General features: G+C 57.4%; 1 protein-coding gene across 8 annotated transcripts in view; it reads left to right on the forward strand.

Moving 5' to 3' along the window:
* PTPRE (protein tyrosine phosphatase receptor type E) overlaps positions 1-14,698 on the forward strand; it is a 163,946-nt gene that overhangs the window by 121,960 nt on the left and 27,288 nt on the right. For 7 of the 8 annotated variants that reach the window (XM_023241091.2, XM_023241090.2, XM_023241088.2 and 4 more), the window contains 4 exons: positions 2,709-2,808; positions 3,097-3,170; positions 5,084-5,220; positions 11,161-11,251. In XM_023241091.2, the coding sequence (XP_023096859.1) occupies positions 2,709-2,808; positions 3,097-3,170; positions 5,084-5,220; positions 11,161-11,251 (402 nt within the window). Of the gene's footprint in view, positions 1-2,708; positions 2,809-2,847; positions 3,020-3,096; positions 3,171-5,083; positions 5,221-11,160; positions 11,252-14,698 lie in introns of those variants that run through there. The other variant, XM_023241093.2, reaches the window with a different exon arrangement.

Genomic DNA, 14,698 nt, shown 5'->3' on the forward strand with positions numbered 1-14,698 from the left:
CCAGTTGATTGTTTTATTAATCACGAAATGATGCTTTACTCTGTAGAAAGTAGGGAAAGACAGGTGGCAGTGGTATTATTTTATTTAGCTGTTTGGCAAAATTTAAAAGGATTGCTCACAGCCGGGGGGGATCAGCTCCATCATCCAGTCTAGGTAAGCACGGACGCTGGAAACTTTGCAGGGGGCCACTTGGCAGTTTCTATGACGATTTAATGTGTGTGCCCACTGACGCACAAAGTGTCCTTCTGGAGCTTTCTACGGAAGCACTTTTAAGATACCCAGGGAGAAAGATACACGATGTGAAATCGTAAGTAACAGGAAAAAAAAAAAAAAAAGCTGGAAAGAACCTAAATGTCCGTCGAAATCTCGGGTTGTTCAGAAAGTGGAAGTCTAAGCAGCCGTTCAGCAGGATGAAGAGGCCGGCGCGTGCTGACCCAGAGGCTCGCCAAGACAGACGACCGCGCGAGAAGGCCGAGCCACGGAGCTGGCCCCATAGAGGACGGGGACCGTTTTTGTTGCCGTTGGCTGTGTTTTCACACTCCACTTGGCCCAGGGGACACGGCCCAGCCCGCAGAGCTTTTTTTCTGGACCATTCTGTTTCACAAAATGGCGTTTAGGTTGAATTACTTATCAGAATTTAAAAATCAGATAAGTTTTACAATAGCTACGAGTTTCTTCTTTTTGGCAAGCCCGGGAGAACTGGTCGGTGTGGGGGGCCCACCTTCCCCTTGACCTCAGTGGGGCCGCCCCTGCAGACGGGGCACGGACTCCCCAGTTCTCCCAGCCCCGCCAGGCCTGCCGGCCCCTGAGTGATCTTACCTGTTCTCTGCCCCCTCCCCCCACCCCGCACCCCGAGAACAGAGGCAGCTGCTGACGTTTGTCCCGATTCTGCCCATGCACACAGCCCTGCGCTGGGGCCTCGGGTCATTCAGCCTGGTCCTCAGGAGCACGCTGTGGAAAGCCCACATCTGTAACTGTAACCTCTGAGCCTGGAGGCTGGACCCTGGAGCCTCCTGATGAGGCCCCCCAGAGATGGGCTGTCTGTGGCCCAGGTGCCCGTCAAGGCTCCGGGTAGTGCCCACACCCTCAGCCAGGTGCAGCCAGCCCTCGGACCCGCACGCTAGCCACTCGGTCACTGCCAAGATGGACGCTGGCCTGGGGCAGCCGAGGTCTGCGCAAATGCAGAAGTGGGGGGCGAGAGAAGGGCACCCGCCTGTGCCCTGTGGTTGCATTTGGCAGGGCAGGGACGGACCCCAGTCGGGGAGTGGAACACCCAGGCCCCCGCCGCCCCCCGGGGTCAGGCATCTCCCCATCAGCCCGGGCTTGAGTTTGCTGCAAGGGCCTGGCAGAGCAGGGCGGGGCCTCCGTGGGTGGGCGAGTGTGGAAGCTCCCCCACCCCCACCCCTCCCCCCCGCCAGGTCAGCTCCCCAGGGGAGCTCTGCAGCAGGTAGGGCCAGGGGAGAGGGACTGGGGCACACGCTCTTAGAGGCTCTGCCTGGTGTCGCCCTGGCTTTGCACTCCAACTTGACTTGGGAGGTCCCTGGCCAGATGGGAGAGGCGTTGGATCAGCCTGGAAGGAGGGCGTCTTGTTTGGCCAGGCTTCTGGCATCCGGGGCCACCTCATCACAGACCAGGTGTCTCTCAGTCAGTGCACCTCTACATCAGACGGTCACTCGAATCAGTAAAAACTGGCGTTTATTAGAAATACGTGCCTTGGCCACTGACGGGTGCCAGAGCCAGTGTGAGGCCCCGGAGGGGGGAGTTGCTTACAACCTGGATGGGGGTGGGGAGGGACCTTCAGGATACACGAGGACGGGGTGCCAGGGGAGGGAAGCTGCAGGGCCGCGGTGCCCCCACTGGGCTCAGCTATGGGAGGACACAAAGCTATGGGAGGACCATTGTTGTCTTTGAAGAACGTCCACTGACTCAGAGGGAAGGCGGTCGCCCCCAGGGTCTGTTCATTCCGAGAGAGTAGGGTCTGTGCTTGGAGGCATACAGAGACTCTCTGGGATCCACAGAAGGGGAGCCAAGCGGGCTTCTGGAGGAGGGGGCATTCGAGATCTCCCTGGGAGTGGGGACATTTTGGTGAGTGGGAGTCTGGGGAGGCAGGGGCTAAGTCAGAACAGCCAGCCTGTCAGAGCCCCCTCAGAATCTGGGCTTACTGGGAAGGTCCTGGGCAGCCCAAGGCAGCTGCCCCTGGTCCAGGGATGTGGGTCCTTCTGAATGAGGAAAGTCAGCCTGGACCCGTAGGATCGGGAGCTCGAAGCTTCAGGGAACCTGGTCGTGGCCTGGCCACAGACCTCCACCCAGCCCACGGGCCAGGCCGCACCCCCATTGCCCTGAGCTCCTGCCTGGCCCTGGCAGCTCCCCACGCTGTCCCCAGAACAGCAGGGCATCTGACCCTCCACCCTCTTCCACCTCCCTGGTGCCCCAGACCCCGGGGAAACAGGTTCCTTGAGGGGGGCGGGGAGCTCCCTGTCGCGCCTTCACTGCCCCTCAGCCCTCACCAGGGTCAAAGTCACCGGCCCCTCTGTTCATGCTCTGTCCCCCGTGTCTCATCTCATCAGTGGTGAGAGCACAAGGCACCGGGCGGTGGCCTGCTTTGCCGACGGGGAAGCGTGGTCTGGTGCTGGGGCTCCTTCCTCGCCCAAACCCCCTTTTCCCCTTCGTCTGAGTCCCATCGTGATGGGGACCGGCTCTGCCCGCAGGCCCTCCGGACCCCCGCGCGTCCCAGCCCCTGCTGGCCTGGCTGCTGCTGCCTCTGCTGCTGTTAGTCGTCTCCCTCCTCCTCGCCGCCTACTTCTTCAGGTAGGAGTGTCCCCGGGGCGCGGGCGGACTTGCCCCGACCAGCTCTGATGAGGAAATGATCTCCTCCAGGCCGCACTGCGGGTGTGGGCCCAGGCAGAGGGCGGCAGGGCTGGGGACCGGAGGGGCCGGGGACGAGCGGGGCTGGCGACCCGGGGCCGGCGTGGCAGGGTCCAGCCATGAGCGGCAGGAAGAGCTTCTCCAGGCTCACCTGGTGGGTATCCTTGCGCAAGAGCCCCGCGTCCCGGGGACCTTCCCTGTGCCCGAGGCTAACCAGTCTGTGTCTCGAAGGTTCAGGAAGCAGAGGAAAGCCGTGGTCAGCGCCAATGACAAGAAGGTGCCCAACGGAATCCTGGAAGAACAAGGTACCTGCGGGGCCGGGGGGGGGGGGGGGGCGGCGGGGGGGGGAGGGGCTGCCGGGAGGATTTGCTGGGGGCTGTCGTCCGCCTCTTATTTGCAACGTTAAACCCCTTCGCCTTTGAGACTTGGGTCTCGGTGTAATGCTGGCGTTTGCGATGGTAGAATGTTACCGTTTCAAAACTTTTCTCCTTTCCCTCGGCTATGAAACAGACATTGGAGACTTTCCGTTTGTGGCTTTGTTGGAAACGCTGTTCACATCCTGTCCTGTTGACAGGGTTTTGACGTGTGACAGTTTTCAGGAAGCCCTTTAAAATCACCCTAGGATGAGACAGCCCGGTTCGTGCTCTAAAGGGCTCCCCTGAAATTCGCACCGTTTTCGGATCTTGACGCTGGAAGAGAGCTGATCCGCCAACGTGTGAAGCAGGGATGGTCCCCGCGGAGGGCATTCCCAGCCTTGTCTTTCGGGCTCTGGGCTCAGTTCCGTGCCTCAATGCTACTTACAAGGCTACTGTTTCTTTTGCCCACAAGTGCAGGTGGCTGAGAAAGTTCTGTGAGGCAGAGACTTTCAGAATGATTGGTTCACACCAGTGACTGTAACTTCCTCTAGTCAGCTTGCTACCTAATAGTTCCATGGTTTGGGGGAGCAAGCATACCGTCAGCCTTCAAACAGAATTGCAGAATCGGCCCCCAGATAATAAAAAAGAACGTCAGCCCCAAAGGACCCAGCAAGGGGCTGGAGGGCAGTCCTGGGGTGCTGGCGGGACCTGAACGCCACCGAGAACCTCGTTCGGTGCTGCTGTGGCCTGCGGGCGCCTCCTTCCTGCCCCAGCTGGCTCCCTGCACGTTTCAACAGCCCTGAAAGGGAGGGAAGAAGGTGTGGCTGGCGAGGCCCAGAGGCCCAGCCAGACTCACTCTGACGCGTCTGCTCTCAGAGGAACGAGCCCTGCGAGGAGTTCTTGGCTGGGCTTCAGAAAGGCTCTGCAGGTGGGGACAGGCCCTTTGCAGGAGTGACAGCAGAGTGTTCATGTGGACTTTGTCAAGAGTATCAGTCACGTTGCAGGAAGAGAAGCCCCTGCCAGCGATCTCTCCTTTTGTCTCACTCTGAGTTGATGGAAGGATCTCTCCTGAGGCCCGTCCTCGTTGTCAGTGCCTCCCTGCCCACTCCCCGCAAAGCAGGGATGGTTTCTCTCTCTCTCTCTCTCTCTCTCTCTCTCTCTCTCTCTCTCTCTTAACATTTATTTATTTGAGGGGGGGAGGGGCAGAGAGAGAGGGAGACCCAGAATCCGAAACAGGCTCCAGGCTCTGAGCCGTCAGCACAGAGCCTGACGCGGGGCTCGAACCCACGAACCACGAGATCGTGACCTGAGTCGAAGTCAGATGCTTAACTGGCTGAGCCACCCAGGAGCCCCCAGGAGGGTTTCTCTTACTACTTCTGGAGCTGGTGGTGTTTCAGCAAGCAGACTATTTGTCACAAGGAAGACAGGGCTGAGGGAGACGCGTATCCTAACCGATTCCCTGTCTTTCCCGCCTGCACCAAAGTTATGCTTCCGTATTGATTAGCGTGCAATCGTTTCTCCCTATTTCAAGCCTGGAAAAGTGAGTTGGAGTGTGAGAGTGCCCGGATCCTTGGTGGAGGCAGCGGGGGCTGGGGGTTGAGCTGGAAGATGAGGTGACTGTGGTTGGTGAGAGCAGGTCCCACCGGCCAGAGGGACGCCCCTCTGGTGTGGATGTTATCGCAGGGGGCAGACCTCTGCGCTCAGCTGCGTGGGGCCATGCTCGGCCCCGGCTTCGTGATCGGAGAGCACCGTCCACCCTCTGGCTGTGTCATTCCTCCGGGGTGCCGTCGGTCCGTCCGGTTCATGAGTCAGCCATCCGGAAACCTGGCTGAGTGGCCCCCATGTGTCTTCTGGTCCCACAGAGCAGCAAAGAGTGATGCTTCTCAGCAGGTCCCCCTCCGGGCCCAAGAAGTACTTCCCCATCCCCGTGGCGCACCTGGAGGAGGAGATCCGCGTCCGGTCGGCGGATGACTGCAAGCGCTTCCGGGAGGAGTTCAACGTGAGTTTGGAGGTTCCTTGCCGTTCTTGTCGTGGGGTCGGGGCCTGGGAAACGCGGCACCGCATTTCAGGGCACATCGTCCCAAAGACCGCATACACTCGCATGGGTCACCACACTGTCCCAGAGGGGTTTCTGGACGCCTGGCTTCTCCTGCGAGGTCCACGCACGCCCCTCGTCGCTCATTCGCAAGATGAGACGGTCGAGCGAGAGGCTCCCAAAGGCCCCTTCCAGCGCAGACACTCTGAGTGCCGAGTCCCAAAATCTAGCGTCATAGGGACACGGCGGTCTCCCTGATGTGGAAGACCAGGGCCCGAGCGGGCGGTAGGGTGACAGTTCTGTGTGGAACTCTCCCACCTTCTAACGGGCCTCGGCGACCTCATGCATCTCGCGGGTGAAGGAAACGTCCCTCTTGCGAACCACCCTCGTGGCGTGACTTAAACAGCCGTGGGGCCGCTTGAGGGGCCGTGGGCTTTGGTTCGACCTGTGCCCCAGCCTCTCCTGGGCGTCACCCAGCTACTGCCGTTCTGGGTGAATCGCCTCTGCGGACCTGGCAACGGCAGCAGCCAACTAGCACGGCTTTAACCAACTGTGACGGTCCCCACGGGAGCAAGCCGATTCCCCCAGCTCTCCACAAAAACCACGAAGGTGCGTCCGTGACGCCTCGCCTCGTGCAATTCGAGTTTTCGTCAATGTCCTGGGAATTGTGACTCTGCTAGATAGACAGAGATTTGGGGGGTGGGGGGAGGGAGAGAGGGAGGCACATGGAGGGGGGGGCAGATAAGAGAGACACCGGGGACACTCATCTGGGGTCTAGCCGTTCAGTGTTTACCCCTGACCATGTTCCTCATGAGCTCTGTGCATCTTGCTCACGTCACACGCAGCCGTGTGCTCAGTGTTGAGCCCCAAAGCGAGGTCGGTGATGCTGACCGCGCCTTGCATAGCCTGCTGCACCCCCCCGGGCCCTGGCACAGGGGCCAACGTCTGGGCAGCCGGCCTCCACCGTCTAAGAGGGGCTCTGGGCAGCGGGCCGCATAACCAGCGGCGTGTGGTGTAGCTATTTAATCCAGAGACGGCACTCCAGCAGATGCGTGGCTTTTCACACGGAAGCATCCCGCGAGGGCACGGGAGGTGACGGAGCGTGGCATCGGTACTTTGCTTATTTTTTTAACATGAGCCTCGCCCGCCTTTGCCTTGCTTCCCTTTGTTTCCAATTGTGTCTTCTATTTTGGGGAAATTAGGTCATTTTGAAAGACAGCTCGACACAGTATTGTTTTGCAATCTGTCAGCCTGGCGAGAGAAGTTCATTCTCCGTGTTCACAGTAACTACCCAAGTTGGCAGCGGTGTGACTTTGTCCCCTCCTGTCTTGTCCTGTTTCCCCATGTGCTTGTGTTTCCCCGCGTGGACGTGGGGGTCAGCCTTCTGCCGGCAGGAGGACCGTGAGTCAGAACCAGCCGGCTCCGCTGAGATCTCTAAAGTGAGGGCGACTCCAACGCAGCAGGGCTGGAAGTAGGGTCAGGCAGGCGACGCACCTGCCCCAGGCATGAGCAGCTCAGTCGGGATAAATAGTATTTCAATTATTCAAAAATATCAAAAAATTTTTGTGTTGTTTGTTCATTTGTTTTGAGACACAGAGAGAGTGGGGAAGGGGCAGAGAGAAAGGGAGACAGAGACAGAGAGAGAGAGAGAGAGAGAGAGAGAGAGAGAGAGAGAGAATCCCAGCCAGGCTCTGCTGTCTGCACAGAGCCCGACACGGGGCTCAAACTCACAAACTGCGAGATCGTGACCTGAGCTTGAGTCGGATGCTTAACCAACTGAGCCACCCAGGCGCCCCCAAAATATCAAAATTAATGCAGGCAATCCATGCCGAACGAAATAGTAAATGAAGACAAGATCATTCCGACTGATTTCTCCCGTGGTCCCAGGCTCCACCATGAGTTGTCACCCCACCGTCACCCATCCTGGCATTATTTAAAGGTTTGGTGTTTTCGACATCATGCCTCAATTTTGAATTTAAAAATTTTTTCAATGTTGCATTTGGATATTATTTTACCTCGATTCCTGGGTTTATGGTGCCACTTCAGATTTTGTCCCCGAAGCAAGTACGTCACCCTTCCTGCCTTGCCCTGCCCTGCCCAGCTGCCCACTGGAGGCCTCCAGGCAGTGAAGGATGAGTAGATATGCAGAGGGAAGGAGGGTCTGGTTCCGGCGCTGGGGGACCCGGGACAAGCTGCTTGTAGTCTCTGAACCCCAGTTTGTTGCTCTCGCCAGCGAGAGCTGGCCCTGTCTTTTTTGTTTGTTTTATTTTTGAGAGAGAGAATGAGAGACAGAGCACGGGCAGGGGAGGGGCAGGGAGAGAGGGAGACACAGAATCTGAAGCAGGCTCCAGGGTCCGAGCTGTCAGCACGGAGCCTGACACGGGGCTTGAACCCACGGTCCGTGAGATCACGACCTGAGCCGAAGTCGGACGCTTCGCTGACTAAGCGACCCATGCGCTCCTCAGCTGGCTGTGTCTCAAGCCGTGTTTGTGTGGCTTCTGTCTCCTAAGCGCCCTGGAGACTTCCAGGACTCGCCCACTCTTGGCTCTGTGATGACCCCGCTTGAGTTAGACAGCTGTTCCCCTCTTCCTCCTCCTCGCCTGATGTCCTGGGTTCCAGTCCCAGAGACGATGAAAGGGACGGACGGGTCTCAAAACGAGTTTGGACGTTTGTGTGTTGCCGACCCAGAGCATCCGTGAGCTGAAGGAGTTTGGCCCTGGGTCGCTTCGGTGGCATGGTCGAGGCGTGAATGCTGGCCGGCCTGCCTCTTACCAGCCTGGGGCGCTTGCTTGGTCCACTGATTCCACCTCTGCCTGCCTCGGGTTGCTCGCCTGTGCCAGAAGGACGCTGCCTGTCCCCGTAGGATTGTCCGAACACGTAAAAGAGGCAGATGCGTGCCCAGCTTCGCCCAGTGTCTGCACGAGAGGCGTCTGGGGCTGCCATGCTTTTTAGGACGACTCCTGGGGACATCCAGTCTCACAGTCTCCGCCCGCCATGATAGAGTGCCATCCCAGCAGAGGCTCTCCCAGGCCCCCCAGTGAAACCCCGGCCAGTGAGTGCCATTCAGGGCAGGAACACCCCCTCCCCAGACAGAGTCTGTCCAGCTCAGGGGCCCTGCCCCAGCCCTAGCATGCGTGTTGTAGAAAGGCGCAGGGGAGGCGTGAGCCAGAACCGACCCCTGGAGCATGCTGGACCAGCCCACACCCGGCTGCTCTCTGTTCTTCTCATTGGCTACCACCTGCCCAGCACTGCAGAGCAGGGAGGAAGGGGCAGGGACGTGGCCTGTGGCTCCTGTGTGTGCTCACCGAGATGAAATCCCACCTCCAGAAGCAAGCACACCAGCCGACCCTGTTCGGCCAATTTATGTAATTGCACGTGCAATCGCCAGGTATTTATTGACCGATCACTACCTGCACGGCTCCCGCTCAGCGCTGTGGGGGTGACCCGGTCGCGGCAGAGCCCTCCCCGGGTGCTGCCCCGTTTCCCCTGTGCCCACTGAGCAGCTCGGAGATTCGAGTCTGCAGGCAGATTGACAGCGGGACAAAGTGAGGGGTGGCAGTCATTCTGTGCTCTTGGAGACGGAGATATGCCTTCTACCCAGAGCACCTGGCCTCACCCCAAGTGGCCCCCTGCACAGCCCAAAAAGCCGGTATCGCCACCCCAACTTCATATCCCGGGTCTCAGGCCACTGCGGGGGGTGAGGCAGAGCTGGGTCCCCCCTCGATGCCTAACCCTCCAACCTCCCCACATACCTCACCGTAGCCACCCCACCTTCCGAGGAAGAGGGAGGTTTCTTGGGTTCTTTTTTTCTTTTTCAATTAATCATTTGCATAGATTTTAATTTTTAGAGCCATTTTAGGCTTAGGGAAAGATTGGGCATAGAGTACAGCGTTCCCCCTTAGCCCACAGTATCCCAAATCAACAGTGTCCCGTGTTCACGCCCTACGTGTGTTCCAAATGAGAACTGATGTTGACTCATTGTCACTAACTGACCGACGTCCAGAGCTGGGGTTCCAGTGTGGTACATTGTGTGGGTTCAGACAAACGCATGACATGATGCGCCCACCATTACAGTGTTATACTTCATTTTTATTCTCAGGGGTAAGGACAAAAAAGCTTTCGAGTATAGAAAGAGAGAAGTCTGTAGAATGTTGCCACAGATTCCCTGTTTAGGTTAGGTCCAGAAAATCAGTGTCAAGACTGCTTTGATAAGAACCAGGAATTTTGAGGGGCGCCTCGGTGGCTCAGTCCGTTGAGCGTCTGACTTCGGCTCAGGTTGTGATCTCATCGCTTGTGGGTTCAAGCCCCGCGTTGGCCTCTGTGCTGACAGCTCGGAGCCTGGAGCCCGCTTCGGATTCTGTGTCTCCCTCTCTCTGCCCCTCTCTTGCTCATGCTCTGTCTCCCTCTGTCTCTCAAAATAAATAAACATTAACAAAAAGAGAGAGAGAGAGAGAGAGAGAGAGAGAGAGAGAACCAGGAATTTGGGGTAGAGAAGGCATTGACCCCAAGGCACCCACCAGGCTCTCTGCCTGTGGCCGTCCAGTTTGGTGAACTGAAAATAAAAGAAAGAGTTCACTGGCTGGCAGGGGCTCAGTCTGTGAGGGAGAAGCCCCCCGCCCCAGAAGAGGGAGGCTCTGGGCACCTGTGGGCGGTGAGTCCGGCCCTCGTGACTCATGGTGTGAATAAGCCTAGGGCCGCGCAGCACTTGTGAGGTCTGCCCCCGTCTTCCGGGGACTTGAAGAAGGGGAGTCTTGGTGGCCAGCTCCAGGCCAGACTGAAGGTCTCCCCCGGTGTCTGCCGCTTGCCAGCCAGGTGAACCTGGACAAATCTCCAGCAGCCTTGGGGGCCAGTTTCCTCATCTGGAAAACGGATGATGCTAGTGTCCTCTTGTAATAGGTTGAGCTATGGCCTGGGGCAGGTGACCCGCTCCTCCTCCAGTGCCTGGCACATCTCAGCGGCTTGGTAAATATTGACACTCGTTCCTCGAATTCCAGTGTCCCCTCCCCAGTCCAGTCAACGTTGAGGTTAACGTTGAAGGCCGTGATCTGGGGGTTCGAAAGGCTCTTTCCCACAGTGCACGGCACGGGGCTTGCCTACGTGCGGAGGGCGTCCCAGCAGCCAGCGAATGCAGGGGGACGACTAGAATCAGTAGAAGTCAGGGAGCCCAGGGTCAGCCGGGTTCGTGTCCACGGAGCCACACATCAGTCACAGGGTGCTAGCTAGCGTCTCACGCCTCGGTGTCCTCATCCGAGGCGGCGGGGGGATAGGGCAGAGTTCCTGAAGCCAGGTGCGCACACAGGACCCCTGGGGATCTTGCGCTGATCCAGGCTGGGGCTGGAGTCCGCGCTTCCCACAAGAGGCCAGCTGGACCTTACCCGCTGGCCCGCGAGCGCACGCGGCCTCTCAAGCAGGAGGCCCACATCTAAGCTCCTCGAACATCCTCTGCCCATCCCCGAGCCCAGCCCCACGGGCACAGCTGGCCTCCACAGCCCCTCCGCAAGGTGCCCTTGCTCTGCCCTCTCCTGCTCCAGAGTTCTCCTGTGCTCAGTCTGTAAGTATCCGTGGAGTCCCTGCTCCGGGGCAGGACCTGTGGCTCCCAGGGCTTTGGTGACAGTGCACAGACAAGTCCCCGCCTTCATGCAGCTGAGGGCCCAACGGTGGGGTCGTCACCACGTCCACAGCTCGCTTGGCCCGCTGGCGAGAGCGCCCTGAGGGCAGGCGGGCCTGTGTCTTCCTCACGAGTCTGCCCGGCCCCTGGCACAGCTCGCCGGGCAGGGAGGGCAGTGGACTGCACGTCGTTTGCTCGGCCGGGGTTTCCTTAATTCCTGTGCCCGTTAGCGAAGTGGACGTAAACGCTGTGTTTGGATTCATCACATTTAGTGCTAACTGTGTATTTTCTTCTAGTCGTTGCCATCTGGACACATACAAGGAACTTTTGAACTGGCCAATAAAGAAGAAAATAGAGAAAAAAACAGATATCCCAACATCCTTCCCAGTAAGACTTTACTTTTTCTGCATGATTGGTAGCGTGTGGAGTAAACTCAACATTCCTTTGTAGCTCCTGGGGACTGTGCCTGTCCGGGCAGCATAACAGTCCCGGGACTCGGGGACGAGGGCCCGGGCCGGCACCACTGCTTGGCGCTTGTCCAGGGAGGTCTAGGTGGCCGTCTCCCACAGCGGGCTCAGGCCACCTCTGTTGTCGTGGGTCTGGCCACCAAGCCTGGGCTCGATGTTGAGACCTGGGCTGCCCAGGGGCCCAGGGGAGTGCCCCCCGCACAGGCTGGCGGGGGCCCGCTCCTGGGCCCAGTCCTGAGCCACAGTCTTGTGCTGCCAGTGGCCCTGGGCATCTCCGTATCTCAGACTCAGTGCTCTCGGCCACCAGCCGTGGGTCTCCCAGACCAGGGGCAGAAATGACAGAATGAGAAATGTGCAGAGATTTGGCAGCTTTGTGGGAGGGCTTAGCAACGCCAGCAGCTAAATGGGGCCACGGGCTGCGGGGTGTGGGGTCCAGGGAGGCCGTCGGGCCAGATAGCTGACAGATCTGTCCAGGGATGTGGCTGGACAGGCTTCGCCCCGGGGGTGCCTTTCGCAGCCTACCTTGGTGCCAGGACAAACCTGAATGTTCCAAGCTGTCAGCTGGCCAAGGAGGGTTGCGGTATTCTTCGTTCAGCTGGACCCCTCTAGTGGGCTTTGCCCATCAGGCTAACAGAAAGGCAGCCAGGAAGGGTTTAAATCCTGAGCCCCAGGCCAGAGAATCTCCCCGTTCTCAGACAGAGCCTCCGTGGAAGCAAGGGAGCCAGCCCGTGCAGTGGGCCTCAGTCCACTCGGTTGCATTTTTAGGATTGGAATTAAGTCCGTCTCTTCAGAGGCACGAGAAGCTGTGGTCCGCCCAATTTGTGTGGTCTCTGGACTCTTAGCACTTAATAGAAATAATTCTTTTGCACTTTACAAGCGTAGGATTGACACCTCTTTTTTTTTTTTTTTTTTTCCAAAGGCCCCTATAAGACTATGATCCAACTGCGATGAGAAATTAGCCAAATAGTCTTTCGGCTAAAACATATTTGCGTAGGCAGCCAAGGGAGCCGCAAGGAGATGGGACACGAAGCTGTGCAGTGAGGAGGGGCTTGGGCCAGGGTTAGACTCTGGACACGCAGTGGGGGGGGTCCAATCGGGAGGGCTTACCGCTGGACCTGGGGTGGGTTATCAGAGAAGGAGGGAGGCAAGCCGCTTGGTTGGAGCAGCTCGAGGGAAGGGAGAACCGTGGGGGGAGGCTTGGGATCTTTGGAATATTTTGTGTCAAATAAAAATTGGGATATTTGCAAATTAGCATTATTATCTGCTATTAGTTTGACTAATTAGCTTCGTTAATCAATTTAATGTATGCATTGACTTACTAAATGTATCTGTTGAGGACCTACCTACCCAGCCCCAGCACTTTTCTAGGGTCCTGCCCCCATTTGCCTCTTACTCACTAAAACCCTTATTTAAAATTCTTTGAGGGGCGCCTGGGTGGCGCAGTCGGTTAAGCGTCCGACTTCGGCCGGGTCACGATCTCGCGGTCCGTGAGTTCGAGCCCCGCGTCAGGCTCTGGGCTGACGGCTCAGAGCCTGGAGCCTGTTTCCGATTCTGTGTCTCCCTCTCTCTCTGCCCCTCCCCCGTTCATGCTCTTTCTCTCTGTCCCAAAAATAAATAAACGTTGAAAAAAAAAAATTAAAATTCTTTGAAAGTTAGTTTATTTATTTTGAGAGAGAGAGAGAGAACGAGAGAGAGCAAGGGTGCTCATGAGCGAGCGGGGGAGGGGCAGAGAGAAAGAGAGAGAACGAATCCCAAGCAGACAGTACAGAGCCTGATGTGGGGCTCAATCTCACAAACTGTGAGATCATGACCTGAGCTGAAATCAAGAGTCTGCTGGTTAACTGACTGAGCCACTCAGGCACCCCTAAATTTACTAGATTTTTAAGAAACCCCTCGACCCAGGCATGGAAATGGCTCTAGGGAGCTTGGATGACAGAGAACAAGATGCCTGGCGTGTCCATGAGGCTGGGCTTCGGAAAAGCTTGGTGACTGGTAGGGAGACAGCATCCTCTACTCTGGAAAAAAAAGCAGCAACAGCCAGTAATTTCAAAATATAATGTTTTGAGAGCGAAGTGTGACTTTCAGAATAAAAAGACAGGAAGCTCTCCGAAACTGCAAGGTTCTAAATCTAACCAGAGGCTATTTTCTACCCTCGGCTTTCTATAGCTGTTCTCAAAGCGTAAACGGTTCCAAATTATTTTCAACTGGCTTTACACATGCTTGGCCGGAGCCGTATCTGCTTTAGGGCTGTCAGCCCCTGAGCAGGAGGGTGTCGTAGAGGAGGCCATCGGGCTGTACGTTTGGGGTTTGACACCCTGGCTGCCCCATACGAGCCATGACTTTCCCTGAAAGCCTCAGTGGCCTCTGCTGCTGGGGGCAGGATAGATCGGGCCCAGCGATACCGTGTCTAGTCAACAGGTGTCTGAGGTCAGCAGCGCCTTCCAAGAATGCGGAAGACAACAGCTCCTTTGCCGCAGACCCACCCCGCAAACACACACGTCTCAGTTTCAGACCTGTGGGGACAAGCAGGGGGTAAAGCAGGACAAAGCAGGACGATAGAACGCAGTAAATACATACGGAGTGCTCACTCTGTCCCAAGCCCCGTGCCCGGGGTGGTGTGAACCACCCCGGGAGCAGCTTTGACTCTTGACCCTGGCCCTGGGCCCGGTCTGGCCATCCATGCTCAGTATTTCCGATAGCTGTTGTGCAGCTGGAAGTAGGAGACCCAGGCCCGGGGCCATGACACTTTGAAGGGCCCATGACACCATCTGATTTCCTTTAAAATCAGAAAAACAGAAACAAAAACAACACCATAATCCAGTCTGGTTACGGTAAGCTTTATACTAACTAAATAAAAATAAAGTGACTAACTAACTATTTAGTATACTAACTAAATAAAAATAAAGTAAAATAAAGTGTTTACTTTTTTCTTTTATGGAGGAAGGGGCCATGAAGGCAGGAGTGACAAGGACCCACCAAGGTCACAGTGGGGGCCCCGGTTGAAACTTCCCCAAATGTGCGCGCACACACACACACACACACTCCACAAACACATACACGCCAGACCCACGCACACAGAGAAGACACACACCGCAGCCCCACCTACCACGCACACCTGCACACCACCCGCCCCCACACGGAGGAAGCACACGTCACACACCCACACAGAGCTCTCTGTGGTCAGCCCCCTCACTAGAGAGTTGCTTGTACAGCAGGCCAGAATCTTCCAGGCAGGTGGCCCTCCAGGCCCAGCTCAGGTCAGCGTGAGTTCCGCCCACCTTCCAGCTCTAGGGCCGACTGGAAGGATGGGGATCGGGGTGTAGAGTCGGCTTGTCCCTTCCCTGGAAAGCCCGGGAGCGCGGACCCC

The sequence above is a fragment of the Felis catus genome, chromosome D2 (assembly GCF_018350175.1).
Source record: "Felis catus isolate Fca126 chromosome D2, F.catus_Fca126_mat1.0, whole genome shotgun sequence".
NCBI lineage: Eukaryota > Metazoa > Chordata > Mammalia > Carnivora > Felidae > Felis > Felis catus.